We start from the raw sequence: 23,883 nt of genomic DNA on the forward strand, positions 1-23,883 counted from the left end.
TGTTGTTTAAAATTTACATTACTTTTTCCTTCTTTTGTATAGTATTCTCCGAGTCTTGAGCATAATGAAAGTTAATTTAGATTCTATGGTCATATTATCTATTTAATTTAAAACAGTGGTAGTATCTTTCAAAAAAGAAATCAAACCAAGATCTTGCAATTCATTTTTGAGATAACTGAGAAAATCTTTTTTCTGTATCAACTTTGTTGCAAATATATATCCTTCGTATTATGTTTTTAATCCATAACATTATTAAAAGGGACGCCTTTTAACACTATGATTGTTCTTGGGGCACCCAGGGCCCCCAGCGAACTTTAAAGTTGAATAAAAGTACTAAACAGTGTATAAACCAACCGGAGTTAAGTCTCATTGTATAGATTGAACATTTCTCTACACGAATGAAAAAAAAAACATATGCATATGTGTGAGTATGTGTAAAATACAGCCTGCCGCAAAACATGTTACGCTGTTGTTCTTGGGGGACCACAGGGCCCCATGGCTATTTTATATTATAGCTGGACTATGATAAGAGATATCGACTTGGTGTCTATGACGAAGTTGTAGTACTCAAGCTGCTCTACAACTTCGCCGTAGACATCAAGTCGTTATCTCTTATCAGTTACGCGAAAAGCCGCGAAAACGTGAAAAACGCGAATTCATAGTTTCTCACTTTTCAAGGAACTGATAAAAGATAACGAGGTGGTGTCTATGGCAAAGTTGTAGCTCTGGTCGAGTACTACAACTTTATTACGACATCAAGTCGTTATCTCTTATCAGTTACGCGAAAAAATGATAAGAAAAAAATCGCGTTTTTCACGGTTTTCTGCGGTTTTTCGCGTATTCCGCAAAACTGATAAGAGATAGCGAAATAGTGTCTATGGCAAAGTTGTAGTTCTGGTCAAGTACTACAACTTCACTACGACATCAAGTCGTTATCTCTTATCAGTTACGCGAAAAAATGATAAGAAAAAATTCGCGTTTTTCACGGTTTTCGCGGCTTTTCGCGTAACTGATAAGAGATAACGACTTGGAGTGTATAGCGAAGTTGTAGCACTTAAGCTGCTTTACAACTTTGGTAAAGACACCATCTCGTTATCTCTTATCAGTTTCGAGGAATACGCGAGAAACCGCAGAAAACCGTGAAAAACGCGAATGTTTTCTTATCATTTTTTCGCGTAACTGATACGAGATAACGACTTAAGGTCTGTGGCAAATCATAGTACTCGACCAGAGCTATAACTTTGCGATAGACACCATCTCGTTATCTCTTATCAGTTCCGTGAAAAATGATAAGAAAAAAACGCGTTTTTTCGCGGTTTTCAGCGGTTTCTCGCGTATTCCGCGAAACTGATAAGAGATAACCAGATGGTTTTCGGCAAAGTTGTAGAGCAGCTTGAGTACAACAACTTCGCTATAGACATCAAGTCGTTATCTCTTATCAGTTACGCGGAAACCGCGAAAACCGCGAATTTTTTCTTATCATTTTTTCGCATAACTGATAAGAGATAACGACTTGGTGTCTGTGGCAAAGTTGTAGTATTCAACCTGCTCTACATTTCTGTCGAAGAGGCAAGTCTCTTACTTCTTATCAGCTTCACTAAAACGATGTCGGAAAATTTTGCGATTTTCGCGTTTTTTCGCGTTTTTCGCGGAACTGATAAGAGATAAGCAATATTTGTTGCACCAAAATTATAGCAAACTTTGAGTATTACAACTTTGCTTCAGACACTAATTTGTTATCTCTTATCACAGTCCAGATTTCATATGAAATATCTTGGGGGCCCTGGAGTCCCCCAAGAACAGTAATATGTTGCAAATATGAAGAACAGTCATAGTGTTAATGATATATTACTGCAAAATTACTTAGATGAAATACATTTCATGTAGTGCGCAAAAAAAGTAGTTTGTTGTGAAGCAACAAAGTAGAATAAATAACTGAAATCTCTTGTTTTCTTCTGTTTTTGGTTGGATTCGTGCTAAAAAAATGATTGAAAGTTGACTTTTAACGTCCGAAGAAAAAAAAACATATGAAAATTCATGGAAAAAATATAATTTCGATTCACACCGCTCCCCGAATGGAAAACAGATCGATAAAATAAGTATTTGATTGTGGGACGATTTTGCGTGTGTTTTTTCATCTCCTCTGACATCTCAATTGAATTTATAAATCGTTGTTCCATTCAATTCAATTATCGGTTGAATTTTTCTCAGGTGTTTGCGTTAATTTGCCATTTAGTTGATTGGAGCTAATTTAATCTCATGACTCTTTCAAGTGTAGTTTTTATTTGCAGACTTTTTTACGTGCAGTTTTTATCTCATATCTCATGACGATGGATTTTTTTTTTGCATCCATCTCATGATCATATGTTTCATTTCGTTCGGGCGATAAACAGCTGTCGCGCTTACACGTACAATCGATCACATATCACCATTGCGAACGAAAATCCTGTGTGTCGATCAATCAGAACGAATGCGCGCCAACACACACCATATGATACTCGCCCGAAGTAATGAAACTGTCATTTCTGCTCTGGTTTCCAAAAGAGCTTAAAAACTACCAAGAACACGGTGTGCGCGCGGTTAAAGTGAATGTAGACTAGTTTGTTGTGCTGGAAAAAAGACGACGTCCGATAAAAACCGAAATGGCAGCAGCAACGATGGCGCAGTGCCGGCCGGACAGTATTATAGTAGTAATACATTGGTGTTTAATTAAAAAAAAAGTGGGTGCATTAAGAAAAAACCGAAAGACAGAGAGATATGGCCTTAAAACAAGACCATTGAAGGAGTAATTAAATATATTATACGTTGATGACGACGACGACGACAACAACGACGGCCTATTGATGCAGCATTGCACGAATATATTCGTTGATCGTTTGTTACGAACGGTGTGTCAAAGCAAAAATTGAGACGAAATACGATACCGACTTCTCTAGCTACGACAACAACAACAAAAAATACGTCAAATGTTTCGACTTCGCTGTAACGCACCGATTTAAAGGGGAAAAAAATTGAAAGCGAAACTATATATAAGTGAATGGCTTTCGAATATTTAAAAAAAAAAGAGTGTTTTTTTCGTTTTCTTTGGCATCTATGTTAAGGTGCTGTATGTTTTCCAGTTTTATGTCTTTTTTTTCTTCGTTTCCATACGATGGCGCGTGGTTTTTTTCTCACTCGTTCGTTCATTCCCAAGAAACCGGGTCCGCTCGAGTGCATGAACCAGATTAAAAATTATTCAATACGATACGATTTCATATTTGAATACATATTTTTTGGACGAATAAAAAAACAACGCAGAAGCATTTAAAGCGATTTAAACGCTCGGTGATTAATTCTACGATCTACTTTATGCATCGATTGGGTAGAATAAAGCCGTAGCTGTTGCAGCCGTAGAAACAAGATTTTGTTAAGTCAAGTTATGCATTCGAGTGATACAATAAACGTGTGCGACTGCGAACGAATTCGCTGAAATGCAGTCGCAACCGAATTACTAATCGGTGTTAAGGACCTGATTTGCACGTTTACACTTTTCGTCAGTTTGGCGCACTGTGTCACTCTTTTTTCTGATGCTGAAATTTTTTAATTGAATCATTGCATTTTTCTGATGTGGCCGGTTTGTTGTCGTTGGTTGGTTCGTAATTTTTCTCGTAATGAAAGTGCAGTAGGTGCGCCATAGAGCGCTTTTATTTCGTTCAAGTACGAAATTAACTTGTCGCTTTGACATTTTCGTTACTCACTTTTGCTATTATTGTCCACCTTTTGTGTGTGAACATGATGATTGCCGTTGCGTGCGCCAGCGACACAGTTCAACAGCGTACTTGATTCAAACGATTGAGTCAATTGTATAGTTAATGAACACACGTCAAATTATTAGAAGACTGAGCTTATTTGACTTAAGATGCAATAGTGTGTTTGATGACATACCGCGCTGGCCAAACATGGCAAACAATATTTTCGTGCTACTATTATTAAGTTCATTATAGCTTTTATGTTGAACTACGGTTGAGACTTCGTTTGGCTAACAAACAAATGCCGAGGTTGCCATTGAATGAATTTTGGTCACTTTTTTTTCAATAGATTCGGGATTTCCATAATTTATTTTTTGCTTTAGTTTTTCGAAGCAATGGGACGTGATGCGTTTTTTTTTCGACTCGATTTTTTTTTTTCAACTTTTCGGCTCAGACGGCATCAATGTTTCAAATCAATTTTTTTAAATTTTCGAATCAGCTTTTTTTTCCGAGTCAAATTTTACGAATCAATTTTTCGAACCAAAAACTAAATTGATTTTTTTCTTCTTAACCAGATTTTGATTTCTTCAATCAACCCATCGTATCAATTGTCCAAAAACACAGAGGATGTCCAATTAACGATTGATCAAAAGATTATTGTTTCTTGTGCGGGGGTTTTCCCAAGAGAAATTTCCGATTACACGGCAATTATGATGTACGCACTCTCTCATCATGCCGATAGCTTGACGAACGAAAAATCATCGTTAACAGACATTCAACGATTGTCCAAAAGCAGAATACGCACCGACCAAAGGGAAAAAAACAGATGTAAAATAAAGAAGAAAAAAAGTAACGGTTCATTTCCAATATAAAAAAAAAGAAGCAGAATGCTCGTATTCACTTAACAGTCACGGGCAATGGATGGGGTCAATTTTGCATGTGATAGTCGTCAATCATTGGCTGGCTAAATTGAATACAAGTTTGCCCATTTGTAAAACCAATTTGCTCGCTTTTGTTTTCGCAGCAGAGCGGTTTCGCTTTCTTTCAAAGCAATGTGTATGTGACATGATGCGATGCATCGCAACGTGCAAGCTTCGCGCTCATCCGGACACAATCGATAGCGTTCATGAATTCTTGCATATCTGAATAAAATCGGTGTAAATATTTATTTTGTGTTGTCTTTTTTTTGGTTTTCGTTCAAAGATTCATTATAATAATGAGAAAAGGTATCTATTAATTATTGAATAAGAAATCGGTGTCCCTCTATTCACTCAGCCAGTGACCAAATCGAGACTCATGACAGATACACTCACGCAATAATTGTGATTGTTTGCAAATAATAAACAATATGAATGAATGAATGAGCAATAACATAAACATCTCCATTTGTTCGGATATAGTGTGAAATTCTGGAGTGAGCACATTCGCTACCAAAATCGAAGGTGAACGCGCGTACTATCAACACCATTATTCAAATGCTTCAAACTGCATATTTCAACTATTCATCTGGGTTTTATTTTCTTCTTTTTCTTTCTTTCCGCCTTTGGTGCGGTTTGAATAATAATGAAATATAAACAAACGTAAACAGCCACATTTGGCGCATATTTAAATAGCGAAATGCTCGATTCGTTGTGAGCATATGGAGAAAGTAATCTACAAATGAAGAAAGAAAAAAAGACGAACGAACGAAAGAAAGAAATACGGTTCACATCTTGATGTTAGGCAACCGTTGTGAGATATGTGTGTGTTTTAATTCGTGTTTCGTCGGTTTCCCAATTATGCGATTACGTTTTATATGTACCCATTCAATCATATCCCGATTGTTGTTTTTGTTTGTTGTATGCGGTGCGAATGGATTTTTGCTGTGATAAACTTATCAACGAGACTGAAGAAAAAATTTGAATTACTTACAGCCATTGTGTACAATCGCACGTAATACCGGTCACTAATTTACCAACTGAAAAATGCGTTTGCCAAACGAATTCGTCACAAATACTGTTAGTTCCTGGTTTCACTTTGATTCACCGAAAAGTCCAAATTTTTTTCACTTCTTTTTTTTTTCTCCTTCACAATCAAAATTCGATGGACTTTTTTTTTATTGTTTCTTTTGCAGAAATTTTCAATGTATCACATCACACAATCATCATCATTCTATGAAGTTGTTTTTATTTGATAAATGAATCAATAACACCAAAAATAAATAATAACAACTGAAAATTGCACGATGGATCGAATTCCATAAAATATAGTTGCCGTTTGTAGTATGGTTTTCGGTTTCGAAAACGCAATATATTTTACTTCGATGTGTATCAAAATAATCTGAATATATGAGAGAGATCTCTTCGACTATCGTTTCGCTGTGCACGGTTGTCGTTTAATGATTATGCACGTGTAACGGTGGCTGCCTTGTCACATACCCGAAAAATTCAACTAGGCGGAAAAATTGACTTTGCGTACGATGTGTGTTCGTGTCGGGGTGTATGTGTATGGCTCTCTGAATGAGAGACAGAGAGATGTTGAATTTGCAATGCTTGACGCATAAAATCAGACTGAATCACAGTGTTGTGGCTGTGAAACGATGTATGATCGACCGTTCGAAATCCACGCACCAAGTCATTCGCTTTCACTATGATTTTTCCATCGCGCGGTTTGCTTCGAAACCAAAATAACCAGAGAGATGACATACTTCGGGTGGAAGCAGCCACACAAACACAAACACACACACACATACAAGCATACATAGTAGAGGCCAAACGCGCACGCGAGATAGAGAGAGAGCCATGCGCTCGCGCGCCATACACACCGAAGACAAATTTAGTCGCTTTTTAACTTCTCTTATTATCTGATTTTGTTGTGCTTTTTTCCCATTTCTTTCATTCAACTTTTATTTTTGACTTTTATATTTACATTGGCTCCGTGTGTTTATATCCAAAGCTGAGCTGATGTTACCGTACGTATTGGAAGAAAAATCCAGTGTATAACTGAGCATAAGACACTGATCTTTTCGATAGCAGAGCACTCTCTCTAACTCTTTCCTTTCTTGCAATTCGCTGTGTGCTGCTGGTGCCGCAGCGAGTAAACTGCTTTTGGTTTCTCTTTCATTTTCACACACTCTCACCAGCCAATACTCCGCGAACAAACCAGCCGTTTACACGGACCGAAGACTCTTGGGGGATATTACAAATGCGGCAAACATTGCCAAATCGGAAACGAACGTGAAATTGAAGAGCAATTTCTATGTATGTATTGTGTTTTGACGCGACGCAAGAGCAGCAAAAGATCAACATAGAAAAAAAAACACTTTGGAGCCTATGATTATACGTCCGATGATGTATTTTAGCAGAAATTTATAGCGGTAATACCGGGGCTGCCGTATGCACATTCAGAGCGAATGAAAAAAACTACAACATTTGTACTGATGATTGAACGAAAAATAAGAGTAGCAAGTAAACACCAGTTGCACATTTGTTGTGGCTGACAACAAAGCGTGCACATTGCAGACACATGTTTTGGTCGACAGCAGCGCAGCAGCAGCAGCATAAATTGCATAGGCTAAAAGTCGTTAAAAGTGAGACCAAAAACGAAAGAACGAATAAGAAGCAACAAAATGGGAATTGCATTAGTATTGAGAGGAAGAGAGAGAGAGAGAGAGAGACTTGATGCAAAAGCTGTTATATCGACCAAAATCGCAACACAACATTACTAAATACATTGGCACCACGTGAGCAGGTTTTCGGACCGAATGATGATGATGGTTTTCTTCTGTTGTTGAACGTGCCATCATTTGTATATTGCGTATACAATCTCGTCCGTCGAACAGATGAAACAAACGGCGATTAAGCAAATGAAATTCTAAAGTTGTCGCCACAAAATGAAATCAAAAGTTACTCACGTGTCATTTAATAAATCAGGCACTTTGAACGATATTCTGTCTTAATGGAAGATGATACAAATCAGATGTACACAACAGAAGAAGAAGAAAAAGAAAGAGAGAAAGGAAAAAAAAATATAAAAAAAAGATTGCCGTACGTAACGCGTACTTGTCACGTATTACAGCATTCACAATTGATGAGTTAATTCCGTTGGTAATTTTCTCACTGTGTGTGTGTGTGTGTTTAAAATGAATTTATCAAATCATACACGAAGTAATTTAGGTAAACTAATTTCGTTCCGTTGTATAAGGCTTTGCAAATTTATTTATTTTTCATGAAGAAAATGGAGTAGCAGAAAAACGTGCACATGCAACTATTAACTTACTTATGATTCGATACGAACAAAAGTGTATGGTTTTAATATGCAACACGATGGTAAACAATGCAGCAATTATCTTTCAGATGTTTAACATTGATAATGAATTTTAGTGAAGACATTATTTTATTTCGGTTAATTTCAACAATCTGAAATCTTTTAATCACCCGCCAATAAAACTCATTTGACAATAGTTTCATTTGACTACTAATCTGACGACGAAAAAAAAATACCGATCGAATAACGAACAAAATTACCATCTTCAATTTTACGTCCAACCGAAAATAACCCTGTTTTTTTCGTGTGTACATATCGATTATATATGTCTATAATTTATTAATTGCATAAACCATTAATATATATTCATGTATGCTTCGATTATGATTTTATATTTTTCCCTATCATTTTAGTCTACATTTTTTTCCTGTCTTTTTTGCTGGATTTGCCTTGATTTTACTCTTTCATCTGGTTCGCTGCTTACTTCTTTTCTTTCACTGTCATCTTTTTCTACTATCATTTGCACCGACACATAAGAGACGATTGGAAAATGTGAAAGCAATGGCAAATCACCATGCGATTTGAGAAAGATGATTATTTCCAATTCTCTCTCTTTCTTGCTCTACGTCTCAATCCAAACACCGCGCATTGAATCAATGAGAATGCAAATGTGACAGATTTTTCTTCCATGAATAGCGAAAAATTCACGTTTGCGTTGAATGCAGTGTTTTGAAATTCAAGAGAAAATGATTTTCTCACCATGAAACCGAACCTGAATTTGACTGGGACATAAAACTCTGTATTCTCAAACTGAAATGATACGCTAACACTGTATTTGTAACACTAAACCGTACTATCGTTTAATTAAATCAGAAATTGATGATATTTCGCCAGGTAGACAGATGATCAGCATTCAAATGATAAATAGAAAAATCGGGTATTATGAAAAATGACTCGAAAAATAAGAAAAAAATGGCTTGAAATGAATGAACGAATGGCTTAAAATGGTACAGCAGAACATTGATTCCACATTATGAGTCTTTTTAGTAAATCGAAAATCCGAATTCCTTTATATTTCCAATGAAAACCCGAATTTTTTGACAATTTGGTTGGTCTCATTCACAAACTTGTTCGCAGATCGATTTGATGCAACGTGAATTGGATATTTCCATGAAATTTCATTCACCTAGATTTGGTTGAAGTCACATTTTCAGACAGTCTCTTCGCATGATGCATGTATCTTAAAGCTTCGATCGGCTTCGATGTACTCATGGGTAAAAATGATGAATCGATTTTTTGTTCTTCAATTGCGTATCACATTTCCGATCTCAGTGCTTCAATGGCATATACTTGGATTGTTAGTTTTTCCTTCTGCACAATATGAATGTCATGAATTGAACAGTTTGTCGACCCGCAACCTGTTATCAACCTATTACACTTTGATGTAATGAATGTATTGAACGGTTTCGAAGTGGCCACAATTGGATGTTCGTATGCATGTATGGTGAGTGTGTGTGTTTGAATCACCTTTGTTATCAAATCGTAAAAAAATAAATCAGGAACAAAGTGAACATAGTGATTACAGACATAAACTTATATATCACATATGAAAATGGCTAGCCGAAAGCGGACGGCATTTTTTCATTCCTTTCTGCGACTCATTACTTCGCTTTTCTCTACCTCTTACACGAGAAATATATATGTGTATTATTGATGTGGTTTACTCTCTATTTGTTATAGCAATTTGTTTTTTATCACCATAGAAAAAATGACTGCAAGAGAGAGAGAGAGAGAGAGAGAGAGAGAGATAGAGAGAGAGAGAAAGAGAGAGACCAACACATAGGGAGAGAGAAGTGTAATCGGCTGGAAAAATATACTCTTGAACTCAAAATTGAATAACTGCAGCCGACCTTAGGCAGTAACAAACATATGTTGGTTTTAATGCTCACACATTATGCTGGTAATAGGAAAATATTGGTATTACGCGCGGTGCTCACTGGAATTTTGTGATCAATTGCTGAAATGGGAACGCGTTTCTTGTCGATGCAAATATCAATCATTGTTTCTATCATTGTTTTTGTTCGTCATTTTTTTATTTGTGGCATGTAAAAAAACGTAACCTGATATGGATTCCCTCCCTCTTCGATTGAGTGCTGATTAGAGTTGTGCCGAGTAAAATTTTCACTTGCTCGGAACTGAATTATGTTATTATTATTATGCACAGGTTTGTTTTCTTCTTCTTCTTCTTCTTCTTCTTCTTCTTAAACTTCGGCAGAAGAAATAACGCATGATTGTTAGTTAAATCAGTTCGCAAAAGAGAGAAACAGCGACAAACCCATGTGTGTATGCAGCAGTGCACTTGGCACAAACGGCCATCCAATCAGCATGGTAAAACGCACAATGTTTTCAACATCGAACACAAATAGATTTAACGCATCATAATTGCAAGTCGCATTTCGAATGCATTTGTTTATTTTTTCTCTCTTACATGAAACCGAGACTTTCAAAATGTTTTTTTCTTGAAAAACTTTCGTAGATCGTGAAATGCGCGTGAAATCGTCGCAATATATGGTTTTTTTCTTCTTCTCTCTCGGATTTGATAATGCGTTTAAATATTCAATCGCAATAGGCGTACACATTTTTTTTCTTTTCTGATGAAGTCTAGCGCCACAAAAGACAAATGTGAATTTCTTTATGCGATCGTGGATTATTTTCACGGCCTTGCCTCTCCATTTAATAGCATTCCTCGTGATGGCCTGACTACGATGACGAAACATTGAACTGCGACGAACACCCGTTGACCCCATCGTAACCGGAAAAAATGTTGTCGCAATCGAAGAGGAAAGGAGAAAAAAAAATTCAACCTAAAGAAAATATGGGCACGTTTAGAAAATTACCATAAAATGCAAAACAACAATGATTTTTCTTTCTGTCTTTTAATCTGGTTTTTCTTTTTCTTTAGTTTTCTCTCATTTTTTTTTCTTCGTCGATATGCATTCAAAATGTGAACATAACATTTAAATAAACTTTTTGTTTGTGTGTTTGTTGCTGTTGCTGTTGCTGTTGTGGTTTCTCTCTCTTCATTTCCAGAGTTTGATCACACCGTCTCGGCTGCTCGATATAAGCACGGGGTATTTTTGTGTTCTGCACATTAGTAAATCCGTTACGACATTGTTGTGGCATGGTAGCGGCATTTCGGGGCCCGATCGTGGCGAATAGTCATCTGATTTCAGTGTGTTTGTCAATCCAGATGCAATTGCATGCGATTTATTCTGCGTTTGTACCTCATAGATAACACGCGTTCCATCGATGAGTCGCGAGCTGTGTGTGTGTGAGTGTGTGTGTGTGTGTGTGGTTGCGCGTGCAAGTAATGTTTATAGAGCAGAAATATGGTTTTGTGAATTAATTAAATTACCATGGAAATTGCATCATGCAACAACACAGAGATGCAAGAGATAGAAAAAGAGACAAAGAGAATATATAATGACTTACTCATAGGAGAAATTCGAACCACTGGCGTAGTCACGGCTGGCAGGCGAAATCATTGAACAATTGGCTCTTGTGCTCAAGTCCCAGTATCGTATGCGTTGGTCCGAGCTTCCCGTGAATAGTACCGGCGATCGGTCGACAATGCACGACACTACACCGCAGACACTTGACGTATTTTTCTGTTTGCATTTTGGTGATGGGAATTATTAATGTGTTTTGTTTGAGAAAGAGCTACATTTTTATATTTAAAAAAAAAGTGGCTCATATCTGACCTAAATTAAGGAAAAGAAGAAGAATGTAATTTTTTATTACCGATTCTTTGGACAGGGGTGGCGCACTGCTGGCCCAAAGAGCAGCCTGCCGATGGCTCGTTTCAATGTTCCACACTGAGACCTCGTTGTTTCCATGTGACGTTGATATTAACCACGATGATTCCGTTGGATGTGGAATTATTTTTCGAATTCGTGTTGCGGATGGATGTTGGATTTTGGCTATGGAGATGGGAGATTTTTAGTTTTCTTTTTCAATTGAATTTTTTTCAAATGAATTTTTGAGCATTTTCCAAAGTTTCAACTTTATTCTTTGTCGAAAATATCCAAAAAACACCGACAAGTCGCTACTGGAAGGAATTGAACAACGCATTTATATTGTAAGGCATCATTCATTTGCGTCCTTCTTTCAATGAAAAATCCATTAGAAATGCATTCTTACCTATTGGTAATTTGAATCGAAGATCCCAGCAAATGTGATTGCCATGACTTGTACCGGTTGCCAGCCATGAAACATTCGAATCAATACAAAATGTCGTGATAACACCTTGCTTGAGATCACTATTCAGTCGCCATGCATTGGTTGGCATCCGTAAATCCCAGCAAATGATTGCACCGTACAATGTTGCATAAATAATAACGCTCTGCGAGTCTGGATCTAGTGGATGCATATCAACAATTGGCCCATCGTCGTATCCATTGTAGCCGCCGGCATTTTGTACCAAGTGCCGCGCTTGCTGCAACGCCATTTTCGATGAATTTGGATCGATCTGCAATAAGAGAAGGGATCCATCGTTGCCGGCAACCGCTAACGATTGTCCCGAATCACAGGCCGCAATTGAATAAATTGGAACGTTGGCCGAATACATTTGACGCGATCTAAATTTGGGGAAAGGAGTGTTATTAGATAATTCGTTATTCTCAAATGGTTTGTGTTTTGTGTAATTCTTCGATGTCTTGGGTTCTCCTCGTTATACATAAAAGTCCATATATTGAAATCAAAACCAACATTTTTCATTGGAAAATTCACAAATGAACGTATCAAATTTTCGATATACATACACATTCTGACGGATGTATTATTTCGACATTTGAAAGCAACTTTCAGTTGGCTGATTTCACAAGAAAAAAGTAGTATTCGTTAAACGTGTTTTGCATTAAAAGCCAATTGTTGCTCCTTTGAACTGAATAATTCATGTTCATTCTCTTTGCTCGTTAAAAACAAAATAACGAAGAAAAACATACGTATTTTTAATGATCGTTACATACTTGTTGATGCTCTGATGACCGTTTAATTTATTGCAGTCAAATAAGCGTACGGTTCCGTCCGTGCTAGCGCTCGCGAAAAGTGATGAACTGGAACTGAGCGCTGTCAGTTTTGTTACCGATGATTTGTGTTCGTGAAGATGAGCAATTAGCGTACCCTTTATACTGTGACCAGCCGGTATCATCGATGCTCGTTTTATTGCCGCATTCGAATCACTGTTTGCATTCAATAGCACATACTGGCTTTTCAGCTTGTTATGCAACATATGCAACTCATTTCGACAGTCGGAATTTCGTTCTGTTTGGTTGGGAAAATAAAATTTGAAAAAAATAAATGATTAAATATCAAAAAATATCAAAAATAGTAAAACTAAGTAAAATTGGTAGAAAATGAAAAATTCTTCCGAAGACAAATGCAAAATGAAAAAAAAAGAAACAAAATGTTCAAAGAAAGCGAATTTACCTTGAATGAAATTCTTCTCCGGCATGCTGTATTCAACCAGCGACGTTGATGGTGTGTCATTGTAATGGGAACTTGAGCTCACACCAGGTGAATGATAATCACTCAATGGTGACGTCGATTTATCGGAATGTGAATACATACGCGGCCAATCCAAGTTAGGATTGTCGGCATCCGATTTTCGATTGGTTATCAATTGTTTCTTGGTGTCGGCCAAAACCAGCTCTTTTCCAATTTCCAATTTGGAATCGATGAAAATTTTCCCATTTGTTGAGTATTTGTCAGTAGGAACCTTTTTGAGGTATTTGTTCAATTTCAATATCGATGATTTCATCGATAAAATTTGCTTTTCAACTGTGTCCGTTAGACCTTCGCATGAAATTCGCCGGAAGAACTGAAACATTCAATTGGAAAGTGTTTTATTAATGTCATTTTAATGGAGATAGTATTCAAGAGAAATTCAAATTTTTCATAATTGTCAATGTTTTTTTTCTAATCAAAACTTTCGAAAAATGTATCGTTTTATACCAAAATGTGTAATCATAACCGAAAAAAATTTGTAAAAATAGTTTAAATCGAATTTCGGTTTAAATCGGTAGTTGATAAAAAATTTCACGCTTAAACACTTACATTTCTCACAGGTGAAGTCATTTCACATTGCTGTGGTAGTGAGTCAATGGTGCTATCGCGTGCCTTTTTCCGTTCCTCCAGCAGTGTGAAGAATAATTCCAATTCGGTGAATCGAACGACACTGTCGTAAATATTGCGTGGAATAGCTGGCTGCAGGCAATCCATTAGAATCTCTGGCTTTTCAACTTGAATCAACGGACACTTTAGGTGATTAATAATGGCTGGCATTATTTTGCATTGCACATCGATGGCTCCGAAAATCTTTGCCGCACTCGATATTAGGCCGCATACTTCATGACGAATCCATAAATTCGGATGGTTCAAATAACAGGCACATTCAGTAATGAATTCGGACAATGCTGGCTTTTGGATTAAACCCAGTCCAGTCAATGCCGTTGTTGCTCGAATGGCTTTGGCAATAACAAACTCCTCTGAATCGGTTAGGCCTTGTTGTAACAACGGAAGCAGAATGTCCGAACATTGCCAGCCAACAAATGTTGCAACACCCACAATACAATCGAAAAATGATCCGCGCAAACTTTTATCCTCTTTGTCATTTAGAAATGTAATCATATGCGATAGAATTAGATCGTTTGCTTTTTGTCGGCCAAAAAACACGCATAATTTTGTTATGCCACACTCGATGACCGTTTGCTTGACGATTGGCTGCGCATCAGTCAGCAAATGTGACACCGTCTGATGAAGCATTTCATGTAAAGCACTTAACTCGGTTTCGTATCGGATGGTTGGAAGCTCTTGGGTTGCATTCAATTGTGTTTGATCGAGAAAATAGAGAGCCGTCTCAGCAATGTCAGCTGCGGGAAATGGAATGCATTGAAATGAACCGGATTAGTTTTCGGTTTGTTTGAATATGGACTGAGTTTGAACATTTTCAATCGAAATGTTCTTTATTTTGCATTTTTCATCAAATTTTCTTTTCAATTATGAAAAAAAACAGCGAATTTCACTCAACTTACCGACATTTCGGGCATATGCGATTCTCACCACAACCGAATTGTCCATGGCCAATGGGGCAATCGATGGTAAAACATATTCAGGGAATATGTTGGCATCGTTTCGTGGAAGATCCTTAACTAACCGAATGCACATCGTTAATGTATCCAGTGCACTGACACGCACTCGGGCCGCATTGTCATTGCACAGGTGTAACTGAAATGGAAATACACATGAAATGTTGAGTTAAGGAACGATTATCATGACAATCTCTACAACAACAACAACAAAAACAAAAGATCCCATGAGAGTTATGAGATATGAAAACGTCCCAAAACCCAAATTTTGAAGAGAAAAAATACAGCCTCAAAAACACACTCACAATATATGGTAGAATTCGATCCAACACCGTTTCGGATGTGGTGTACATGGAGAGTTGTTGCAAAATTTCCAAACAATGCAATTTCGTTTTGCAATACTTTAAGCCTCGAATGCATGATGTAACCACAGCTGTTATTAAAATGAGTCCATCGTCATCGGGAATTGTTCGGGTTTCTTGTTCGTTATTTGACGGCAAAAATATATCAATTATCTGCTTGATATCGGAATACAGTCGCATGATTTTATCATCCGGCGGCAGAATTTGCAGCGATGAAAACATTTGCATATACGATTGCAAAAATGTATAAAAGTACTCGGGGAATAATCTGTATGAATGATCAAGCATATACAGTATTTAATATTTTCTTTGTCATTTATATGTAGAAACATAATTTAAGTTTAGTAAAAATAGAACAAAAATAGGAGAAATTTCGTTTTTTCAGTGGAGCTTCTTCTCTTCTTCTTTTTCGCCGAAAGAAAAACAGAATTTTTTTCTCATTAAATTCCTAGTGTGAATGAAATATATCCACAAACAAAATTTCTTCTATTTGAATGAACAAAAAAAAAATCTTCTCTTCGAATGAACGAAAATCCAAGCCAAAAGTGCCAAAAACCATTTCTTACTTTCCACGTTGTTCGTCTAGGTAAACCTCGGCTGATTTACGATCGGCTGGATTTCGGCTAATCATTGATGCTATCAAATTTCGCAGGTTTTCATTCTCCAATTCGTCCAAGTGTTTGGTCACCAATTCCAAATCACCCGATCGATAGGCGAGCAATTGTGAAAATTCAAAGGGTGTCGTACCTTCGCCCCACAATTCCAAAAGTGCACATCTGCAATGGAACATTCAAAATCATCAATTGAAGTGAAAATCACAAAAAAAAGGAAATCGAATACAATTCGATAAGCCGCACTTTAACATTGACAAGTGAATTAAATTAACAAAAATCAATTCTAATGAATCAATGTCTAAAACAAAGAAAAACCATGATTTACTTTTTGATACTGGTAAAAACTGGTAAAAAAATAGTGATAAACTATTCAAAATTGTGCATGTAATGCCGTTAAACTGAACTAACCCAGCTGAGAAAATGTCCATTTCTGGTAAAAGATTGGCCGTACTATTTTGATCGTTTGTTTGTATGCCATCCATAATTGAAGCGGAAAGTAATGAGCTGCCGCCAATGAGAATGCCACTTTTGGCATTGTTTGCATCATTCGAATATGATTTCACAAATCTACAAAAGAAACAATTCAATTTAGAATTCTGCATCTCTTGCAGCAACAACAACAACGATTGAGTATAAAACATCGACATTGTTTTCTTCTTGAATGAAATGCTCACCTTTCTGGTGCCACATAGCATGTTCTCCGTCGACTTGTGTCGAAGAAGTATGTATAATCAGCTGGATTATCTTCGGGTAAATATGTTGGTTTGAACGATGCAAAATCCGATAGCAATATCCAATTCCATGATGTAATCAAAATATTTTCCAGCTACAATCAAATCCAATATTTCAAAATGAATGAATCAAGCAATATGCATGTCTGTTATGATTGATTTTCAACCCACCTTAATATCACCATGGCAAATTTTCTGCCGATGACATTGATGTAAAGCGCACAGCACCTGGAACGTAATCCATTTCTTTTCCAACGATGTTAAAAACGGTCTCGTTGAAACTCGATCATAAAGGCTATGTTTAACATATTCTCGCATCACTAATGCAACCTTTTCCGTCACCTGAACACGTTGAAATGGCAAACAGTTCACTGCATTGGCCAGCGCTTTCTGTATAAACATTACACGATCTGCATGCGTTTCTAGCGGTAAACTGGGATCATGTTTGACAAACACTTTAATCACAATTAGCCCTTCATCCGAACGAACTCTGGCCACTTTGAAAAATCGCGTACTACCCATACTGAAAACAGAATAAATAAAAACCAGATCAGCACCAAAAACAATCCCATATTTCAGTGCATCGTCATAGCATCAGTAAATGAAAAGGGAAAAAAATTGAATTACCTTGACTCATACTGTAAATCTGATTCGAATGAGCCCATCAAATAATGTTCGACGGGATAAATTTGCGACGGAGCAATTCCAACCAAGTGATTGCCCATTTTGACTGTATGTTTTTTTTTCTAAATTTATTTATGCACAATTTGTAAGTGGGCACACAATTTGCGACGAAAAAAAAAACAAAACAACAAACGATTTCGTCACAAGCAAAAAGCTTTTGTTTCTCTTCTTTCTTTTGCGTACTGTTTGCTTTATCATCTGTAGCAACAAAATGAGCCAATGAAAACAATGATGTTTTCTTTTCTACTTCGACGACATATGCGCTCAATGTGACAGTTCACTCACTCCGTCGCTTATTCGTACAGTTGCTCAATTTTGACAGGCAGCTCAGTGTTGCGGTTGTGGTTAAGTGCGATTTGGTTTTGACGAAGATAAGAAAGATTGTTGGTTTTGGTTGCACACTCAAAGCATATCGTGGAAAAAAGAACAATAAAACACCAATTTATTATCACTTGAGTTGTTGATTCGAATAGACGTTTCTCGAAATGGTGAGCAAAGTAGCAATTTTCGGTGGTACTGGTATGACTGGGTCATGCGTTGTTGAATATGCATTACAAAAAGGTGAGCAAATTTAGATTGTATATTTTTTTTTTTGCTGTCCTTTGAATTCAATTTTCGATCGTAATGACAATTCATAAAACATGTTTTGCAACAGGTCTTTCGGTTCGACTGTTGTATCGCACCGAAGAAACGGTTGAACCATTCAAGAATCGAGACAAAGTGGAGCTGATCAAAGGTGATGTTACAAATGTCCAAGATGTTGAAAATGTGTTGACTGGCACGGATGGTGTGGTGGTTACCCTGGGTACACGAAACAAACTCGAACCAACCACGGTTCTATCGACGGGCCTAACAAACATCGTAAATGCCATGGAAAAAGTAAAACTGCGCAAAATATCTGTGTGTTTATCGTCATTTTTATTCTGGGATCAAGATAAAGTGCCAAAACAATTTGAGCATTTGAATGCTGAACACAAACGTATGTTGGATATTATAAAGGCAACATCGTTAGATTACATTGCCATATTGCCACCGCACATTGCCAATGAGCCATCGTCGGAGCATAAAATTCTACACGATCAATCGCCCGGTCGTGTCATTTCGAAATTTGATTTGGCCAAATTTTTCATCGATTCCCTGGATCTATCGGAACATTATGGCAAAGTATGTGGCATCGCCAAGGTTTAAGCCTTAAAATTGTCTTTGCCAATGGAGAAAAAAAAACATAGCACCTTCTCTTCTTCTTCTTCTATTTTCTCATTTTATTTGATACAATCAATTGATTTCATTTCCTTTTTTATTTACAATTTTCCTAATTAAATTTGTTGAAAATAAACTTGGCTTGATATGGTACATAAATATCACTTATAAAAAAAATATAGTCAATTGCAAAAATAAATTACTCTTTCTCTGTATGTTTGTGTTTTTTCATTCATTCATATTCATATCATCATTAATAGAAAAAAAATTCTTATTGATTCAATTATTGTTTGTAAATTTTTTTTTTTTATCGTAATGATTTTTTCATGTAGGTTTTTCGTAAATTACTTAAACATGGTAATGTACAGTTTCTCGGCCCGAACATATTTACCGGTGCGCATATAGTGTAGTTTAATTTTTGATAAAATCCCACCTGATCAATCGTTGACAGATAAATTGTATCAAGTTGCACAAAATCTCGGCAATAATCTTCTGCGTATTTCATAATCAATTTGCCAAGACCTTGACCACGAAGCTTTCGATCCACCACCACCGATTCGATGAAACAGCATTGCGGATTCGATTGTATGGCGCTTATTTTCAAATGTGCCAGCACGGTTTGATTATGATCCCGGGTTAATACCAAACTGGTTGGTAAATGATCACATGATGCTTCCAATGATCGCAAACGGGCCACTTCACTGCGTGGCCATTCCGAATTGATCAATTTACAGCATTGGCTAAGGAGTTCCGGATGCTTGTGTATCGGTACCACAGCGTATGAACCAAGATAGGCAGTGTCATTTGGTAGAAGCCCCTGAAATGTTAAGAGAGAGAGAGAGACAGAGACAGAGACAGAGATAGAGACAGAGAGGAAGAGAAAATGATATTTGTCATTAGATGCATTAGCAAACGGGAAATCATTGAATGGTGCATCATCAGCTGATGATGCGCATACAAACACACACATAGACACATACACAGAGAGACAAACACACGGATCGGCAATTAGACACATGTTCACAACAATATTTACACACACACAAAATATTCCGGATAAAAAAGGATTTTAAATATAGATCGCAACAATAAACAAACACACAAACACACATAGAGAACAGGAATGAGGAACCCTTGGGCCCAGCGGAGGAAGTTGTCTGTCGATGGTCATTTTGGTGGTTTTTTTTTTAATTTTATTTTGGTGTGTACAGAACACGTCACAATTTCAACACATCGTTCCATGCACAATGCACATACCAATTTTCGTAAACGTCTTCGTTTAAATTGTTTTATACATTTTTTCTGTTTACTGTCCTTCACACCACCGATTTTCCCCCAGAGACGAAAACAAAAAACACCGATTCCGACAATCATTTTGTTCAAATGGTTGTGTTTTGTATACAGCACAAGATAGAAAAGAAAAATAAAAGGAGAATAAAGAATAAAAATGTTAATAAGAATTTACCATGTTTTAATCATTATTTCAAGTTGAAGTTGGGAGATTATGAATAAACAAATTGCAGTAGGAAATAGTTGGCACACAAAAAATAAAAAAAACAATTACTACATAAATGATTCGGAGCTTCCGAACAGAGTCTATAAGGTAAATTGAAGATAGAGAGAGCACACTATGTAAATAGACGCAAACATAAATCATCCATTTCACTATCCACTCACAATGTATACATACACAGACACACACGCAAACGCAGACACGGTTAGTGGCATACACTGTTTACACACACATGCACTCATCCATACACGTACACACATATAGATATAGATAGAGATTTTGAAACGTTTACGGTATAAATTTTTCGTTTGATGTGTGCCTTACACAAGCATTTTAACCGCAACCAAATCTGTCAAAATTCCAAACTGAAAGAAGCAGTGGATTGATCCCTTTAAAGTAATTCTTTGTTTTTGTTTAAATATTTTACAGAAATAAAAAGTAGTAATATCGTCTTTCGAATGAGTATCGAAAGAAAAGTTATTAAATTTTAAAAGTAAAATAAAAATCGCGTACCATTGTGTTGTTGTGTTGGTGGTGAGAGATATCAAAGGCCTCGAGTTGATTCTGGCTTTGTGTGTTTGCAATTCAAAGAATGAATCACAACGGGCAGAGAACAATGCACTGACTGTGAATGTTGAATGAAATTGCCGTGGCCACACCGCGCGGGCTCTTTGATTGCTTCTAAAATTATGTTATCGTATGAGATAGATAGGTTCCTCTTTGTTGTGTCTCTCCTATCTCTGTGTTCGATCCGCAGCCATTTGGCGCGTTTCAACAAGCAAATAACCCGAACAAGTAGGAAGCACCAAAGCGTTATTGCTTCCGTCAAAACTATTTTTGAGAAATTCATCAACACACACCGCACACAGTATACAGACACTCACCGTAACCGACACACAACACACTTGTGCGCCTTTTGAGAGCTATATCAAGCTCAAGGTTCCTTCAGTTTCATTTTCATGGTTAAGGCGTATATGTATACACGATACCGTGTTACTCATTTGCCGAGAGAGAGAGAGAGAGAGAGAGAGAGGGAGAGATAGACAGCATATACATATGTGATTCAGTTTTTGGATGTGTAACAAAAACAAACTCTATTTTTAACGTCAAACCATACATCCGCACTTTATATTGTTTTTGTTTCTGTTTTTTTTTCTCATTCTTCATATTTTAGATTGACGCAGCGTGAACCGAAATGATGCATCCGCGTCTCAATGTACCATTGTCACAAGAGAATCCACTGTGGATATCATGGCACGACACCGCCTGGATTGCCGTTCTCAATCCCAGCAATGTCATGGACTATTTTATGGAAAAATCAAATCCATTTTATGATCGCACATGCAACAATGAGATCGTGAAAATGCAACGTCAAAGCTTTGAACATTTGAAGTAAGGACTTGTTCAAATGATTGATGCACTATTTTTATTCCACTCTGAATTGAATCTGTATGCTTTGAACGATTGAAAGGGATTAAATGTGGGAGTTCATAAGATTTCTATCTGGTATACGGTTTTAATTCGGAATGTGATTGTTCTTTACATTGATTGCCTGCAATATTTTTCATTTTATTCTCTTTTTCTTAACATAACAGCAATATGGTCGGAGTGGAATATATTTTACTGCATGTACAAGATCCAATTCTATATGTGATACGAAAGCAACATCGACATTCGCCAACCGAAGCTACACCAATGGCTGACTACTACATAATCGCTGGCACAATTTATCAAGCACCCGATTTGGCCAGCGTATTCAATTCACGACTGGTAATTTTTGTTTCCGTTCACTTGCCACATATTCGTTTGTTCTTTTTTATGTCCTTCATTTTGATTCATACTAAAAAAAAGATGAATCGAGATGGAAAATCATGGACTGCGAAAAAAATTGTGAAAAAAAGAAAATTTGATTTAAAAAAGAAAGGACATAAAAGCGAAACTAAATGAGTCAAACAAATGCATTGAGTACAAAACTAATAATTTTATTTCATTTCAGCTATCAACTGTGCATCATTTGCAGGGTGCATTCGAAGAGGCGAGCTCATACTCACGATATCATCCAAACAAGGGTTACACATGGGATTTTGCTAGCAACAAAGCCTGTAATTAATCAATTTCATTTCATTCAATATACCAAGAATCGTTACATATCGATAATATTCGTTTGCATTATATAACCAAAATCGTAATCAATTAATATTGAACGTGTATTGACGTAGTGACGGATAAATCGAAGGCGCAAATAAAGAAAGAGCCCGAAAAAGCGAAGGAAGAGCCAAGTTCAATGTTTCAACGGCAACGAGTGGATATGCTGCTGGGTGAATTGATGCGTAAATTTCCATTACCAATGTTGCCTAATCCAAATGCAGCGCCAGTTGTGACTGCACCTGATCAACCTCCGCAGCGACCCGACCTAAAGGAGACCAATCCAAATGCAGCCACAACAACTACCGCCGCCAATACCAATGGCAATAATCAAAACGGCGAATTCAAACCACCCGAAAAACGAGCAAAATAATTGAAATTCATCGATTTTCTAAATTACAGTCATCATCATTCTGAATTATACATAATATTTTTTTTTTATTATTCACCGAAACAAAACGAAATCTCTGTGTTTCATTCCTATTTTGTTTTTGTTTTGTTTTTTGCGTACATTATTTTTTGAGAGAGACAATTATTACAATTAGAACTAAAAGAAATGTGAGAACAAAAAATGAGCCTAAACAAAACTAGCAGGTCGCAGGTGACTCGCTACTTTCAATATTATCGCAATTGGTGGAACTTTGTCGCGTTACCACCGCTACCGCCGTTGCCGCCGCTGTTGTGGTCGTCACCATCGGCGATTCCGTTTCAGTTTCAGTCAATCGGTTGAGTCTTGTTGCGCTATTGTTGAAGACATTCTTGTGTCTTTGGATCTTAATCATTAGTTCGTGATGCTGTTGAACCCGTTTCATGCACGATTTGCAAATGGTTTTGGGGAGTGGATCGCTCGGTTTGATCTGTCAACAAGAATCGACCACACACGAGAGAAAAAAAAAGAAGAAAGAAGGGTACAAATGATTAAATCAATTCGAATAGCATTAGATATTGATTGCATAGTATGGTGTGTGTGTGTGTGTGTACTGTTTATTGGAACTCACTGTTACAGGTAGATAAGCGTTAATTTTTCCGGCCAAATCATATTTTTGCCCCTGATCACCGTATATATGAATTACAGTTCGATGCATTTCTGAACACAGACGACACAAAAAACCAGATATACATGCTGCATCAATGCTACCCATTTCTACTTTTCTTTTAATATGTGTGCCCCGTCTCACGATTCCAAACTTAAACTTATCGATAATCAAAATTAAAATTAATTTCCGTTGGTAGTTTTGGTTTACTTTTGGTATCACTAAACTTATTGTTTCGTCGAATTTCTACTAGTTTTTTTTTTGTAAATTTTCGGTTTTGTTTTGTTTTGTTCGTAGTTAAAAGTAAACCATCTTTATTTACACCATTTATTTCATCTTACTATGTACATGTATTTGCTGTCATTGTGTCATTCATGTGTTGTCATACTATACTTTGTACCGATTGGAAAATGATGGGAAAAAAAGTGAACCGCTCGTTTTTTAACCGTTTCAAAAAGTGTTTTTTCGTTCGTTTTATTTCA

The 23,883-nt window shown here is 36.8% G+C and overlaps 6 protein-coding genes across 10 annotated transcripts in view; 2 read left to right on the forward strand and 4 right to left on the reverse strand.

The window, feature by feature from the left end:
• Positions 1-6,348, reverse strand: part of LOC129574699 (uncharacterized) — an 11,291-nt gene extending 4,943 nt beyond the window's left edge. The window contains exon 1 of the mRNA XM_055457068.1: positions 5,640-6,348. Within this exon, the coding sequence (XP_055313043.1) occupies positions 5,640-5,645 (6 nt within the window). The 5' untranslated portion in view covers positions 5,646-6,348. The remainder of the gene's footprint in view (positions 1-5,639) is intronic.
• A 4,545-nt stretch (positions 6,349-10,893) lies between these two features.
• On the reverse strand, positions 10,894-17,866 carry LOC129574692 (phosphoinositide 3-kinase regulatory subunit 4). Its single transcript, XM_055457057.1, has 14 exons — positions 17,453-17,866; positions 16,997-17,348; positions 16,769-16,920; positions 16,503-16,661; positions 16,047-16,256; positions 15,424-15,748; positions 15,065-15,257; positions 14,088-14,902; positions 13,461-13,851; positions 13,001-13,295; positions 12,174-12,610; positions 11,775-11,953; positions 11,466-11,641; positions 10,894-11,294 (listed from the first exon to the last, which is right to left on the reverse strand). Exons 1-14 carry the CDS (start codon positions 17,548-17,550, stop codon positions 11,054-11,056), a joined length of 4,023 nt encoding a protein of 1,340 aa, XP_055313032.1. The 5' UTR covers positions 17,551-17,866; the 3' UTR covers positions 10,894-11,053.
• A 74-nt stretch (positions 17,867-17,940) lies between these two features.
• LOC129574715 (flavin reductase (NADPH)) lies at positions 17,941-18,924 on the forward strand. Its single transcript, XM_055457093.1, has 2 exons — positions 17,941-18,070; positions 18,165-18,924. Exons 1-2 carry the CDS (start codon positions 17,995-17,997, stop codon positions 18,695-18,697), a joined length of 609 nt encoding a protein of 202 aa, XP_055313068.1. The 5' UTR covers positions 17,941-17,994; the 3' UTR covers positions 18,698-18,924.
• On the reverse strand, positions 18,748-21,185 carry LOC129574714 (N-alpha-acetyltransferase 80). 4 transcript variants are annotated; one of them, XM_055457089.1, is made up of 4 exons: positions 20,736-21,185; positions 20,547-20,587; positions 19,967-20,018; positions 18,748-19,526 (listed from the first exon to the last, which is right to left on the reverse strand). In XM_055457089.1, exons 1-4 carry the CDS (start codon positions 20,736-20,738, stop codon positions 19,017-19,019), a joined length of 606 nt encoding a protein of 201 aa, XP_055313064.1. In that variant the 5' UTR covers positions 20,739-21,185; the 3' UTR covers positions 18,748-19,016. The 4 variants fall into 4 exon arrangements, with proteins under 4 accessions (XP_055313064.1, XP_055313065.1, XP_055313066.1 ...); XM_055457090.1 differs by lacking the exons at positions 19,967-20,018; positions 20,547-20,587 and having other exon boundaries at positions 20,736-21,178; XM_055457091.1 differs by lacking the exons at positions 19,967-20,018; positions 20,547-20,587; positions 20,736-21,185 and adding an exon at positions 20,175-20,322.
• Positions 20,499-22,831, forward strand: LOC129574709 (mediator of RNA polymerase II transcription subunit 6). 2 transcript variants are annotated; one of them, XM_055457078.1, is made up of 5 exons: positions 20,499-20,618; positions 21,397-21,614; positions 21,818-21,992; positions 22,219-22,324; positions 22,442-22,831. In XM_055457078.1, the coding sequence occupies exons 2-5, from the start codon at positions 21,418-21,420 to the stop codon at positions 22,738-22,740; spliced, it is 777 nt and encodes a 258-aa protein (XP_055313053.1). In that variant the 5' UTR covers positions 20,499-20,618; positions 21,397-21,417; the 3' UTR covers positions 22,741-22,831. The 2 variants fall into 2 exon arrangements, with proteins under 2 accessions (XP_055313053.1, XP_055313055.1); XM_055457080.1 differs by having other exon boundaries at positions 20,587-20,680.
• On the reverse strand, positions 22,755-23,743 carry LOC129574719 (uncharacterized). The gene is made up of 2 exons (XM_055457097.1): positions 23,366-23,743; positions 22,755-23,224 (listed from the first exon to the last, which is right to left on the reverse strand). The coding sequence occupies exons 1-2, from the start codon at positions 23,507-23,509 to the stop codon at positions 22,955-22,957; spliced, it is 414 nt and encodes a 137-aa protein (XP_055313072.1). The 5' UTR covers positions 23,510-23,743; the 3' UTR covers positions 22,755-22,954.
• Positions 23,744-23,883: the final 140 nt, after the last annotated feature.

Source organism: Sitodiplosis mosellana, unplaced genomic scaffold (genome assembly GCF_009176505.1).
Source record: "Sitodiplosis mosellana isolate CC-2019 unplaced genomic scaffold, AAFC_SMos_1.0 Smas_scaffold_6165, whole genome shotgun sequence".
Lineage (NCBI taxonomy): Eukaryota > Metazoa > Arthropoda > Insecta > Diptera > Cecidomyiidae > Sitodiplosis > Sitodiplosis mosellana.